The 14543-nt window shown below is 43.2% G+C and overlaps 1 protein-coding gene across 6 annotated transcripts in view; it reads left to right on the top strand.

Moving 5' to 3' along the window:
* Window positions 1–14543, top strand: part of kidins220a (kinase D-interacting substrate 220a) — a 46543-nt gene that overhangs the window by 24012 nt on the left and 7988 nt on the right. For all 6 annotated transcript variants that reach the window (XM_040042706.1, XM_040042704.1, XM_040042705.1 and 3 more), the window contains 3 exons: window positions 10903–11081; window positions 13109–13320; window positions 14059–14172. In XM_040042706.1, the coding sequence (XP_039898640.1) occupies window positions 10903–11081; window positions 13109–13320; window positions 14059–14172 (505 nt within the window). The remainder of the gene's footprint in view (window positions 1–10902; window positions 11082–13108; window positions 13321–14058; window positions 14173–14543) is intronic.

Raw genomic sequence — 14543 nt, 5'->3', positions numbered from 1 at the left:
TCATTTGTAGAGTGAATTTAAATGTCTGAACAAGTAGTTTTAGGATGTTGAATACACATCTGTTATTATTGTTGTGAACGGTTGGTACTAGTCTCCATGGGGGTTTGTATTTGTGAATAAAAAGCAAAAAAAAAAATTAAAATAAGTGATCAGAATATATTTTCTAAACTTAACTACAGTTGTGTCCTTTTTTCTGTTCTTTGTCATTAGTTGAAGATTAAAAGCAGTGGATAGGCATTAAGGACATGGTGTTCAGCAATTAATTATGCAGAATTAGTCAACAATCAGCAAAAAAATCAAATGTCTAAATGACGTTTGATTTAAATGACAGCAAAGTTAGCAAATAATTTGCTTTATAGTGTAGCAGTATGGCTGACAGAAGGTAGGTATTAGCAAAGAGAAAAACCCAAAGAACAACGAGAAAGGACAAGCAATGAAGACACGAGGAGTGTAAATAGTGAGTGGATGAGTCAGTTGGCAAAAATATGTGATAAGTTGCTATTTTTTAGTGGAAAAAATTAAATATTGCTTCCAGGCATTCAAGTAGCTAGAACCAGAACCAAAGGAGTTCCTGCTTTCTTTGGTTTCTGAAACACTGAATATCTTCGGGTTTGGATGTGATTTAAATATGCTAACTGCAGGATCTTCAGGGACTTTCAAATGACTTGTGCTTGTTTTTTGATAATTTGTTTCACAGTGAAGTAATTTTGGATGTAGGGTTAACATACTTGGATCTAATCGTCTGTGAGGGCGGGTTCAGTCGGGTCCTAAGAGAGTTTATTCCTGGACGCCCAGATCCAGTTTTCAGCTCTAGAAAAAGAAAAAAAAAGTGTCACTGGTCCACTGAGCAGGTTCCTGCGCTGCTCTGACATCTGGTACCCTGTGTGTGCCAGGATGCCCCTGCTGCACTCAGGAGTGTGTTTCTGGCGTTGCACCTGAATCTTCTGTTCATTACACACCCACTCATATATATACACACAAACTATTGCATGCCATGGACTTATAGACACTCTCTCACACACACACTCAGGTGTTGTCATCCGTGCATGTTTCAACTGAAACTCATTTGCCACTACAAGTTTTTGCAATTTACACAGGTGCACACATGAAATCACATACAAATCTTATGCATGCAGTTGATAGAAAACTCACAAAAATTCACACACACTAGCTAGCTCTCACACCAGTGCAAGAACATATGTCACCCCCAACTCCTCTGAGGATCGGTGTAATTAATCAGACCCTGAGATGCAGGCTGTGTTCAACAAACATGCGTACTCACACACATTCACACAGTGCAGGAAGCAGAACACAGCAGAGAAATTGTTGTCAGGTGAATTTGTATTTAGAAACACAGTGACACTACGTTTTGTAGTATTGTGGGCAAAAAAAAATTCCCACTTTCTGTGCCCTCTGTGCTTTTAATCACCAGGTCACGGCTTGTGAATAACGAACCGTTTCTCTCATCCTTTCATCTTCTTTTCACCTCCGATTTGTTGGCTTGACCCAGCGTTCAAACGCTAAACAATCACCCTTTCAGTGATGTACAGCCAGCCACTCGATGGACACTTAAAAACTTTTTTTTTTTCCACTAATCACAGTCTGAATGAATATGCAGCCCACCAATTCACTCTTAATTAGGGAGACTCTTATCCCAAGTACTGAAACATTAAGATGACACTCTCTTCATTCGGGATTACTTTAATTGGCACAATTATTGTAATTTGGTTGCAATTATGTGCAGGGATAAAAGCGCCATTCCAAAGCTCACGCTGGTGATTCCCTTTATGCGGAGTTCTTTTAATAAGCTCTTAAAAATCTGGACTCAAAAAATGGCGAGACCCTGTTCTTTTGTTATAATGAACACTTCTGAACTTTTCCTGCCCTCAAATGAAGAAAAAAAAGTCTTTATTCTTCACCATACAGCCCATTCATATGGAGTTCTGTCGCATTTGCAACACATTCTATAATCTAGCTGCACGACAAATGCGCAAAATGGTTTTCTTCCCTCTCTCTGTCCTCTGAGAGAGCCCATTGTCCCTGTACCCAGGAGGTATTTCAGTGAAATACAGAGTAAAACTGGTAATTCGATCGTTCACTGCGCTGCCATTTGCCAAGAGGCCTCCAAACGTGTGTGAATTTGTAAAAGGCTAATGTGAAGTCACCTGTGTCTCAATAGAGTTCTGGCTCCATCGCTGATAGGACACCGCCACTGAGTCTACACACTAGTGTGCTGACAGACCACCTGACTGAAGGGAAGATAAAGACAGACGGAGACAAAAACGAAACTAGGGTTGGTGTGAGATAAAGATGGAAAAACAGGAACAGTTGGGGGGTGGGGGGAGATAAGAAAGAGAGAGCAAGAAGAAAGAGTTCTGTCTCTGGAGGTAAAATAAGGTAACGGAACCAAAGCTTGTGAATACTACAGAGGATCAGACCAGATACCAGCAGGATTACCGCATGAGGCGTTTGCCATTGGTGTGCTAGCGTCTCGGGTGTATTTGAAGCCTCAGGTGATGCTGCTGCTCCAAGTGAGATAGTCCAGGTGGTGGACACACACACAGAAATTCATGCACATGTCCCCTGGGTCCCACGTGGCTGTTTATATTAGTGAAACCAGTCCTCTGCTGATTCCACTTGAGTGCATGTATGTGTGTGGGTCGATTTGGCCTGCTCTGTCGTTCTTGCATCCCTCAGGTGTTTGCTGGCGGTGACTAAGGCATGAATCAGCCTCAGCCAGCTCCAACACCACCCAACCCCTACTGAGCTACTTAAAATGTAAAAGGAAAAAAAAAGACAGCTCTGGCCAGTGTGTACAGGTGACACAGGAGGAGGTGTGTGTGTGTGTGTATGTATGTGGAAGAGGAGTTTTTGACTGCTCTTGTGTGTATTTGTGCAGGGAGGCTACCATGTGAGGACGGAAAGAACGTTGTGCAGCATTCTTTGCTAGAAAATCCTTAAAGCCTTTTTCATTTGTGCCTGCAAGCCGAGGTTGAAGGATTAGTCTAATTGGTCAGAAACAAGAGAGCTGCTCTGTTCTCTTTTTGTACAAAGCACAAATAATCATTTTTAAATGCAGTAAAAGCCCCACCGCTACACCTCTGGCTGACCTCTGCTCCGGTCTTAGAGCCCATCCATCAGACCACAAGGTTGGGTTAACATTTAAATGTGACACTTAGATGGAAGAAAAAGAGCAGAGGGCTGAGAAGCTGACAGCCGCCTGATACTTTGGTATTTCTGCAGTGTTGAGCATTATCACTGATCTCTCTCGTGCTTTCCCGTGTCTTTGTGCTGGAACTGCTAGAAGGTGGGGGCTGATTATAAATAGCAGCACAGGGTTACAAGAGGGTCGGCGCTGACCTTTAAGGGGACAGTGAGATTCACCACTCAGCCACTGCGGGAGCCACGGGCAATCTTGATACGCACACACACACACATCCGGCTCTTAACTGACATTAACATCCTGGCCCTTCAAAGGTCAATGGAGGTTAGGGCTTGTTAGAATATGTGTGCAGAAACCACACGGAAATTGCAAAGAAGCCCAGAGAAACATATTGAGGATTTAGCCTCTGAAAGGTTTCACAGGTGCTTTTTTTCTACATTATCATTGACTTTCTGTGATCTTGTTGTCAGCCTCTGTAGTAGTTGCTCAAACAGTCTGCTTTTTTTTTTTAAAGTCCTTAATAATCACGCGAGGCTTTACATCCTTGCCTCTAACTTGGATGCAAATTGAACTGGAGAAGCTTTTGTTTTACCACAGTAATTTCCTTTTCTTTCTCTCACATTCTCATTGATTTTTCTTTTTCTCATTCCAATTTCTCTTCTTATTATTGACACACGTATCCCTTTCAGTGACGTTGAACAGGATTGCTCGTCCAGTCTGAGACTCCCAAGTTTGTTTGTCACATTAATTTTTCACTGTATGGATTCATTTTTATTCCAGCTGCATAATCTACAGCTGCCCATTTGTCTTCACTTTAGCAGTCCACCCCACTTAACCGAGCATCATATGGCCTATCAACTGGCCATTACAGCTATCAAACAACCACATGTGCTGATATGAGCTTCATGGTGCAATTACTGTCACAATGAACAAACTGTGTAATGACCCAAGGATGCTCCAAACTCTCTTCTTGTGCGTAAATCACTAAGTTGAGGTTTACTGTTTTAATATTTGTCAAGAATGAGGCCCTAGTTGCTCTGAGTGGAGGGTTCAGTTAAGGTTTTTGGGGTCTGGAACAAGGAGGCTCCATTTCGGCGCTACACATGAGTTTAATCAACATTTCACGGAACCACTGAGCCCTGAGCCCGTTTCACTGAGAGGCCGCTTGCTCCGAAACTGCTTGGTTTTTATCAGCATGGTGTGTTTCCCATTAGCCTGCTTGTCTCTGTGGTTTGCTTTGGGATGCACAGGTCCAGCTTAGTACAAGAGAGTTTCAATTACTGGACTTAACTTTGCCACAAATGTATATGGAAAGCAGACGCTGCCGCAAGTTGTCAGTTGGCACTGCCAAGACAAGGAAGCAAGGAAAAGGGAAGGTTAGAGACGGAGAGGAAAGCAGAGACAGGGGTGTCCACAGTACTTGAAGCATTTGATTTAAATCAAGGAAATGCGTCTGGATTTTTAAGGAGACAAAGAACATGGCGTCATCTAAAGTGAAAACATATTTTTGCTCTCCCCCTCTGCCTTTGGGTGGTGGAGGTCTTGGCAGCTTCCATTGTAACAATAACCTCCCTCAGCCTTGATGCTGTGAATCCACGCGCCAACTCGCCTGTCCACTGTTTTTCCAGAGAGGGCCTCGCTGTTTTCATCCACATGCTGGGTAGACACTGCCAGCAGCTCTGACATGACTCTGACCAGGAGAGGAATGTGCCGGACCCGGGCCTGGTTAACTTCTTCACCCACACATTGTTGTACTGGTCGCACAGTGTCTGACATCGAAACTCTTGAGCTTCTCAAACACAATGCGCACAGGCGGTTGTCTGTTCTGAGGCATCTCTCTGTCTTTGGGCCCCTTTATGGAAATGTTTGGCAGAGAGACCACCTCTTTGTGGCGTGTGTGCGAATGTCACCCATAAGCACAGTGGGCAGCTATAAAGCAAAGTCAAGTGGCACATTCATACTTTCTGTGCCCAGCGAGAGTACTGAAGAGAGAGCGAGCGAGATGAATTCTGCTCCTTCCCATCAGCTGCAGTGTGTGGGAGTTGAGAGGAGAAGAAAGGCTATGCCCCAGTCAGCTTTGGGACCTATTAGCATTTGGATAAGCCCAGAAAGCTCCCAGTAGCCACGCCACACAGCAAGAGGTTGGACCTGTGCGCCTGCATGACTGCAACTATAAGCCCGGTCCTGTCAATGGGCCTATTGTGCTACAAAAATGGCTGCTGAAAATTTTTTCTTCATCTGCTTGAAAGTAGTGTAGTGGCTTCTTGGACACTGCAAACAAAACATCCAACTTCTCATTAAGCAACTGGTTTCTGATAAGAATGACTAATTAGTCCATAGTGATTTGCAGCCAACATCTCAAACGATAGGAATTCTAGATATTGGCATTTTAAGTGGTCGTATCTCATTTTAAAAGTGTTTTTATCATTTAATGGGTACATGCATTTCAGCGTGTTACCCAGACTCCTGCAGTCAAGTTGTTAGCTCTCAGTCCATTAGTACTGAAATATCATTTATGGTAATATATTATTATATAAGGTGTAATAATCATAGCCTCAATATAGGGACTCGCACATGTCAGCAAATTCCTGGAGGGAGATTGCTGAAACTGTCAGAACGGATGTCAATGGATGTATAGAGAAAGGAAAAAGTCTTAGCTTTTCATTTGTTTCAGTCGTAGCTTGCACCAGATTTACTGTAGTGTGAAAAGTGTTTCCCATTTTTTTGTAGGTTTGTTATACTTGCATTTTCTAAATGAAGGTGAACGAGCTAAACTGCCTTTTTAAGGTCATGCCACAGCATCTCGATCGGATTCAAGCGAAGGCTACGCCAAAGTCTCCATTTTCTGTAGAACCCAAGTGCACTTGAGCTTGAGGTCACAAACAGATGGCAGGGCATTCTCCTTCAGGATGTTTTGGTAGAAAGCAGAATTCATGATTTCATTTACCACAGCAAGTCTTCCAAACACTTTTTCACACCACTGTAATTTGCTGGGTTGTGTCCCAGTGCATATAATACACCGGGACACAACCACAGGATGATTAACACATAATACAGCATGCAGACGCATGAATGCTGGCAATGCCGTCGGCTGCTCAAGTAGGTTACGTTGAAGGCTTTACCAGTCTAAATCAGCTGTTTGTCATGTTCTTTTTCAGAAACCCAATATGGCAATGGGTCACAGTAGCTATATCCATCTTTTATGTACAGTTTATGCTTATTTTGTGGGGGGGGTGTTTCCTTTTCCACTATTTGTTGATTTGTTTTGTTTTTCACGTTTTGGTCCTCCTTGAAGCAGGATTTCCACTCAGTGTCGGTCTTTCCTTTCTTGTCTGAATAGGTAGTTGGGAACTTAGTCGTCTTCTTATTCTCTCACAGTTTGTCTGGGCATGATGGATGTACTTGACTTGCTCTTAGCAAATCCAGTTGTATTTAGAAGAGACATCTGTCTGTGCTCCTGTATGCTTGCACATTGTGCATTACCAAGAGCAAACACACAACTCAGTGAATTATGCACATTGTAGCCAGTTTCTTGGTTGCCATTGTTGTCCAGTATAAATTAAGGGTTTTTTATTTGTTTGTGAAACTTGTCTCAGTTTTAACAAAAGCAAATGTGTCTGAAAATATGACAAGATAAACCAGTTATTGAGTTATTTTCCGTTATAATTCTTAGTAACTTATCATCTAACATATGACTCCTCGGGCTATAATAAATCTATGAATATAAACAGTCTGTAGTAGACCAAAATTTCTGTCTGTGTGTACATCTAAGCATAATAAGTCTCAGTTATACTTTCATAATTGGAGCCCTTTCTAATTTTTTTTCCTGTTTACACATTACAGAGTTATTTTAGATGGTCCTATAAAAAGATATAAGATTCCTTAGAAAGTCTGTGGAGGATGTTCTTTGTATAGCAAAAGGAAGTGCTCTGTGTGCGTGCATGTTTGTGTGTGTGTGACTCACTGGCTCCTGTTGGTCTGTGTCTTCAGACCCACAAATAAACAGCACTAAGCCAGCTGGAAATGGGGAAAAGCACAAGATTCTCTCAGTCTGTGTATGGGTTAATACAGTTCATGAGAAAAGGAACCAAACACCCCCACACACATACAGTACACACACACACACACACACACACACACACACACACACACACACACACACACACACACACACAGACACTCGCGCATGCGCTTAAACACATACTCCACCCTTCATCTGTGCCTTTGAATTTTCCCATCCTGACTGCCCAGGTGTCTGCAGTGGATATTACATAATTGTTCTCGTCAGTGTTATTTGAATCAGCACTCAGGCTGACACCATCACTGGTGGTGCTTACGTGCATGTACACTCAGGTAACAGCTGTGCCTTCAGAATCACACTCATCCGCTAGGTCACAGCAGAGGGTTTGTCTGTGTGCCAACAATGAGCTTCCTCAACTTTTTGGGTCTTATTAAAGGTTCTAATGGAAGAAACACTGAGAGGGCTTTGTCCACTGGAGCCAGCTGTGCTGCTCTGTCCTCTCTACTCACAGCCTTTTCTGTCTCCTCACTAGGGATGGGTATCGTTTAGGTTTTATCCGATACTAGTACCAAACCGGTACTTTTGAAATGGTGCCGGTGCTTAAACGGTGCTCGAACCGGTGCTTAAAGAATGGAGAACACGAACTTTGTCCAAAAACCTCTCGTGTTTAGCTTTTTTTTTGTAAAAAGACAACAATGTTAGCCTTTTCTGCAGCTATAGGGGATTTGTGGCATCACTCTTGGCAGGAAGCAGTGCTTAATCAGTGGGGGAAAAAAACACAAACTTTGTCCTAAACCTCTCATGTTTAACTGTTTTCCACTTTTTCTTTGGTCATTTTAGCCTTTTTGGCCAGGGTGAAGGGAGTATCTGCCATCAAACAAGAAGACAGCCGCATGTAGCTATGATGATGTTTGCTAGTTCACCTTACATGCATTAATGTAATAACGTGGTTAGCCTACTCAACGTAAATTACACACCAACAACATTAAGCTACTCACGCAGAGAAGAACGGCTGCTGCTGCATCATCATCCGTCATCATTTCTGCTACACTGGCAGGGCTAGGGGCCAGGACTCTCCTCTTCGGGTTTTTGGGGGATGTTGCTAACTCCGGGTCCGATAACAGGCAACCCACCCGCAGTAGATGTGAGGTCTCGCAGCAAGCTATCAAATACGGCGCATTTCTCTGCTTTTAAAAAACGCTATGCGTCGCCAGGTGTTTCATCGGATTTGAGGTGTTACCTCCTTTGACAGTATCATAGTATCAGCGTAAAGCACTTGTTGCAGGCTGCTGAGTTTGCATCTTTTGCTGTGAAGTACAGCCAGACTTTGACCGCTTCGCCTTGGGCATTTTTAATCTGTAGCTCTGCTCTAACAGAACGTACGTACCTGGGCCCGCCTACTACACTTGCAAAGGTAAAATGATTGGCTGGAATCCAAAGTGTAAGACATTTCAGGAAAAAAAAGCGCCGAAATAAAGCACCGAATGTGCGCTGCTTTTCGGTCTGGTTACTACCGTTTATGTCCGGTACCGGTACCCATCCCTACTCCTCACTGTCTTTTCTAAGTAGCAGTTGGGTGGGTACAAAGGGTTGCTGTGAGCCACCTGGGCTGTTCTAAGAGAAGATCCTGAGTGGGAAGATAAATATGAAAACATTCACTTGATTCAACTGAAATAATGTATATGCTATCAACATGCGGGATTTGCATGTCATATATTTATTTTTCATTTATTATGACTACCAAACACGCCAGAATGTCTCTCTAAGACACCCAAATGTCAGTATTTCTTGTCAGACTTGAGCATGAACCTGCAACAAGGTCACAGGTTTTAGCGCTGCAGCAGCAGACCTGTCTATCACCAGCCATCTGTCCTGTGGAAATGTCCTTGAACAGAGGACTGGAGCCCTACCTGTTCACTCACTGTAAGCAGTCTGGAGTGTCAACTAACAGCCAGAAATGGAAATTATGTAACTTGTAACTGAGTGTTCTGCACCTTTAAAGGACTTGTTTGTGACCACCCATCACTGAGGTATGAGAACTTCACTGGAATGGGCTGATGGAGGACATTTCAGGCCACCGTGTTAACCAGATTAAGTTAGTTTATATTTTGGATTATTAGCTAACAGTCTGCTGTGTTGAGCTCTGGCCAGATGCTGACCTCATCCTGACTTAGCTAGCATGCAGCAGCAGCAGGAGCCGTACTAATCATCCAATCAAGTCACAGAAAGACGAGTCTGTGTTCACTGTTGAAAACAGCTCAGTCTTTGAGAAAAACCCCAACTTTTCCAGCTTGTATTCCCTGCACAGCTCACCACTAGACAGACTGGATGATGTATTAGAGGAGGGTGAGTTGAGGTTGATCTGTAAGGAGGGAAGGTTAAGGGAGATGTAGGGAGAGAAAAGCATCTACTGAGAAAATGATGAAGGGTTTGGATGACAAATGGAAGCCGAGATGAGAAAAATGTCTACTCCCCACTGAAGTCTCCTCATTCATCTGATAAGAGCTGCATACTCTCATGATGAATGGCCGGTGTCATAAGTCACTCCAAGTTTCATATTTTCCTGTCTGAATGATCGGATCGGTCGAGATGTACTGATTGCTGTGGCTTGTTGTTGTTTGTATCCTGTGTGTCCTTGGCCTCATTTTACCCTTTCTTTGATTTTGTGATAGCACTTTTAACATTATTCAGCTTAAATAAAAGTCCTCACTTCATAACCTTTCAGCATTTGTAATCCATATGCAGCATTTCCGGGGTCTAAAATTTGGTTTATACAATTTTAATTTTAGTGTTTTAAAATGGAATATTCCATAAGCTGAACACAGCGTCGATAAATTGTTCTCATCTAAAGTTCTTCATGTAGTACAGCTTTTTTCCCCCCTGCTGTATAGACCAGGAAAACTATAATCACGCAGAAACAGAACAACCTCCAAACGTGGTGTTTACTTAGGGCCTGTGATAACAAACATCACGTTAACCGTAGCAGCACATCATGACGCGCTTCCGTCTGCTGCTTGCTAAATTACCCTGATTGTCATCTTCTCAGGTTTCCTCCTCTGCTCAGAAAAGATAACATCCCTCACTCTATCTGTACTCGAACATCCCCGCTTTCACTATCTCGCCTTTTTCTAAATCCAGTTATCTCTCTACTCTCATGATGATGATGACCGTTGTCATATCTTTTCAATCTTAACAGAACTGCTTGTTGTTTCCTCTTTCCTTTTTTTGTCAGAATTTAATGATTTCTATTTTTTGCTATGAATCCACAAGTCAGAATTTAGCATGCAGTTACATATTTATGCCATATTTGTCAGTAAGACAGAATAGTTTGTCGTCATCCTTGTTCTCTTTGATTCTTAACTCATAAAGAGGAGTAAAAAGGTGTCAAATTGTAATATTGTTTCCAATTGGTACTTTTTAAATTTCTGTTATTTGTATTGTTCAAGTATTTGATCAAAGGGTAATTTGCCTTTCTGATTTCTAATTTAGTGTTCACGTGCAATACAAGATGTAGTAAAATGGTGTTTACTAATGTCATGCATACATTCTGATAAGTCATGCCAGCAGTGGTTGCAAACATCACATTTCTAAACACCCTCAAATAGTCAGTGGTGCCATGTGTTTTTTGTTGTCCTTGGCATTTTTCGTCTTAATAAGTATCAATTAAGGTAAATATTCACTACAATAACTCCTTCAAAAATTCTTCATTCCTCTAAAGAATCTCCAAGAACATCCCGACCACAAAGGACGTGGAGCCTCTGCTGGAGATCGACGGAGACATCCGCAGCTTTGAAGTGTTCCTCTCCTCCAGGACGCCTGTTCTTACTGCCAGAGATGTGGAGATGTTTCTGCCCTGCACTGTTAACTTGGACCCCAAATTGCGGGAGATCATAGCAGGTCTGTACACACATGGTATATTTTACAGATGGCAGAAAAAAAAACACCTGCCATAAATAGCATAGTGTTAGTAGATATTTGAGTTGCAATATCCTGTCTGAACAACTTCAGTGCTCTTTGGCAGTCTCCTGTGCTCTCCTGCAGGGATTAGCATTCTTTCAAAAGATATTCCCTCATTTGGTATTTTGATGATAGTGCTGGAGAGTGCAGTCTACCACATCAAAATCTGTTTTATTTTGTTGCAATCTGGGGAAAGGAAAGGGAGCATGAAGGGCATGAATTCTGTTGTTGCCTCTGAAGCTTTCAGCCACATCTCATGGACATCTTCAGCAAACGGACAAGCTCAGTTGGCACGTGGATGATTTAGCTGTTATGATGGGACAAAAGACCCCAAACTGAATGGTGTACAATAGCATGGAGACACTGAAAACTGTCCTCTATGCAATGTGTCCGGTGCAGTGCCAGCTCATTTGGCAGTGGCATTACTCATAGCATTGTAGCAGGGTTTGCTCTAAAATCGCCCACTGCAGGGGCTCTCAGTAACCCACAGCGTGGGTCTCGTTTCCAAACAATCAAATGTCGACCAGCGCTGTACGGTCAGGACAATGCCTTCGCTCCCCGTTTCCAATCTGGCCACAGTGCAGCACCAAATTTCACACTTTGTAGTTACAGTGACGTAATAGTGCATCACTGTTAAACTGTAAGCCAGAGCGGAGTTGTACTTTCGCTACCGTGCGTCAGCGTCCATTCGGCCCGTACAGGAGTGTGGATGACGCCTGGTGTGAAGCTGCTGCATCATAGCGTTATGAGACCACAGAAAACACACACTCGCACACACAGAAAGTCTGTTCCACTGAGACAACTTTGAGTCACGGAGGGCGCAGCTGACAAAGTACTACAACCGAACGCCCCGATCTGTAAGTACAGTACTCTGTTCCTAAAAAGGTGCGTGTAGTGTATGCATCCATGAAACATGTGTTTGTGTTTGTACGTGCTCAAAACTGTGGGCGTTTGCGCCTCCACTCTTATCCACGGCGAAACGGAAGGTGACCAACGCTCCTACCCAGTCATCGAACTCCCTGCGCTCCCCTCCCTGACCAGTTGGTACTTGGTGCCCAGTGTCCTGTGGCCAACCAGTGGGCAGTGCTGTCAGTGATACCCGCCCATGAGCCTGACTCACATCATAAGGCCCCCATTGTGTTCACAGGCTGGATTGGGTCTCACTCAGCGTGTCATTCAGCAGCCACTTGTATAACCAGGAGACATTCTGGTGCCTGCTTCTGTTTCTGGTTCTTACTTTCTTGCCAGCCGCACAGAGCTACTCTGTTCTGTCTTCGGCCTTATTTAACTTTAATTTGGGAGCTTTAACCAAAGCTCCCTACTTACCTCCTCCTCGACTTCTCTCAAAGTCAGAATGGTTCGTGTGAAAGCGGTTGTAGCAAAGCACTTACGGGATGATGTCTATGAGTTCACATGGTCCTCTTTGTTTGTTTACATGGGCGAATTTATTTGACGGGGACAGCAAAGAGCTGCATGTGCCAGAAAACGTCACGTGGCTGGCATATAATCTGGAAAACAGAGAATATCAACACGCCTGCTGTTTGTGAGCAAACAGCGTAATAGGAATCAGTGTGAGAGTGGAATTCACAGTTGAAGGTCTCTGTAATCGTAACATCTGCGCTAATTTTCTTTCCAGTCTGTAGTTGTTTGACTCTCTTCTTACTGGGATAAGGAGAACATGTTCACGAACAATGTTCTTGTTGTATTCCCTGCAGTGCTTTGAGAATCAAAGAATTTTGCCGGCATGTACGTCAGCTGTTTGATATGTAGTTTTTTTCCTCTGAATTTACAACTGTCCAAACTCTCCAGAGATTATGAAATAAAGCTAAATTATTGATGTGTGGGTGGATCTGAAGTGTCTTTATAGTCATCGCCAAGACATGATAATCAGCATCACAGATAAACCCTTCCTCTCTCTCTCTCACTCTTTCCATTGTACGATCTTCCCTGCCTCTGTCGTCTCTTAGATGTGCGTGCGGCCAGGGAGCAGATGCACATCGGAGGAGTGACCTATCCCACACTGCCCCTCCAAGAGGCAGCGGCCCGTCCCCAGTCAGTTTACACCCAACACTCTGCCGCCTGCTCCCCAGCAGGCTCCTTCACCGGATCCCTGCCTCCTCAGCCACACAGTGCCTACTTCAGTGGAATGACTGGCCCTCAGCACCCTTTCTACAACCGGGTGAGGAAACATGACTTACATCCTGTACCTACTACTCACTCTAAAAGGTGTCTATATGGCCAAATGACAATGCTAACAACCCAAAAATGGCACACAATAGGTGCTTTCAGGCCAAACAGGTCTAAGGACTACCCACTGGGGTGGTCCCATGTGAGAACATACCAATGAGGAATTAGGAAAAATGTAGGCGGGAAGGAAATACAGCAAGGACATAGTTGAAAGCAGTGTGATGCTCTTTTAGGTAGTGTTACAAAAAACTGTTTCCTTTAGACAGAAGCTTCTTTCAGCAGCTTGCTGCTGATGTTAGCCTCCAAATCTGATCCTTGACCATTGATAGTGTCCAATAAATCATACTGATTCAGATCTACTTTGGTTGTTGTGATTGTCATTTTCACTGAGTGCAGACTCACACAGCCAATATCAGAGTCCTTCAATCTCTACTAATATTTACTCATTGTTTTTCTTAAGAACTGTGATTGGCTCCTCTGGTCAGAAAGCACCTATTGAAATAAAGATGGATTTCAAAGAGTTACTGGATTTAGCTGCCCAGTCCTTTATTCCTTATCAGTTGACCTACATTGCAGATTTGGACAGTGCCGCATGACCATGATATCCCCCCCCCAGCATCCTTTCCTGTTATATGTACACATGCTCATGCTCCTTTATATGATTTTATGATTTTTGTTTTATTTTGTCTTCCTGCCTGCCTTTCCACAATCCTTCTTTCTCCCCTCGTAGCCTTATTTCCCCCATCACGTGTATCACCTGCCACGGCATTTCTCCCACCATGTCCCCTCATCCTCGCGTCCTTCCATTAAACCACCCGGTCAACCGCAAGACACCAGTGGACTTGTAAGTAAAGAAGTTGGGCTAAATGCATTTCACACGTGCTTTCATCTCACCGTAGCACATACACCGTAAAGAAGTGTTAATAGTGTGTTTGACGTTGTTTGACTGGATCGATTGAAAGTTTAAACGCTTTTTACTCTTCTGGTTCACTTTGTTAATAAGTTTATGACATCTGAGCAGTGCTTCCTGGCAGCTAGAAAAGTCTTATTTGATTAGACATACACAGAGTTAAGTTAATAGATTAAAGCAATTAAACTTGTAAAATTTCAGGCTCAGGACAGCGTGGAGTTTTAGCACTCAGTGTTTAATGTGCTGTGAAGTCCATTGTGAACCGCAAAGTATGACCTCCTTTCCTTTTTTAATACTTCCTTTTC

The sequence above is a fragment of the Simochromis diagramma genome, unplaced genomic scaffold (assembly GCF_900408965.1).
Source record: "Simochromis diagramma unplaced genomic scaffold, fSimDia1.1 OVJJ01000304.1, whole genome shotgun sequence".
In the NCBI taxonomy this organism is placed as follows: Eukaryota; Metazoa; Chordata; class Actinopteri; order Cichliformes; family Cichlidae; genus Simochromis; species Simochromis diagramma.
The sequence above is the reverse complement of the archived record's forward strand: the minus strand, read 5'-3'. Positions and strand labels throughout refer to the sequence as shown.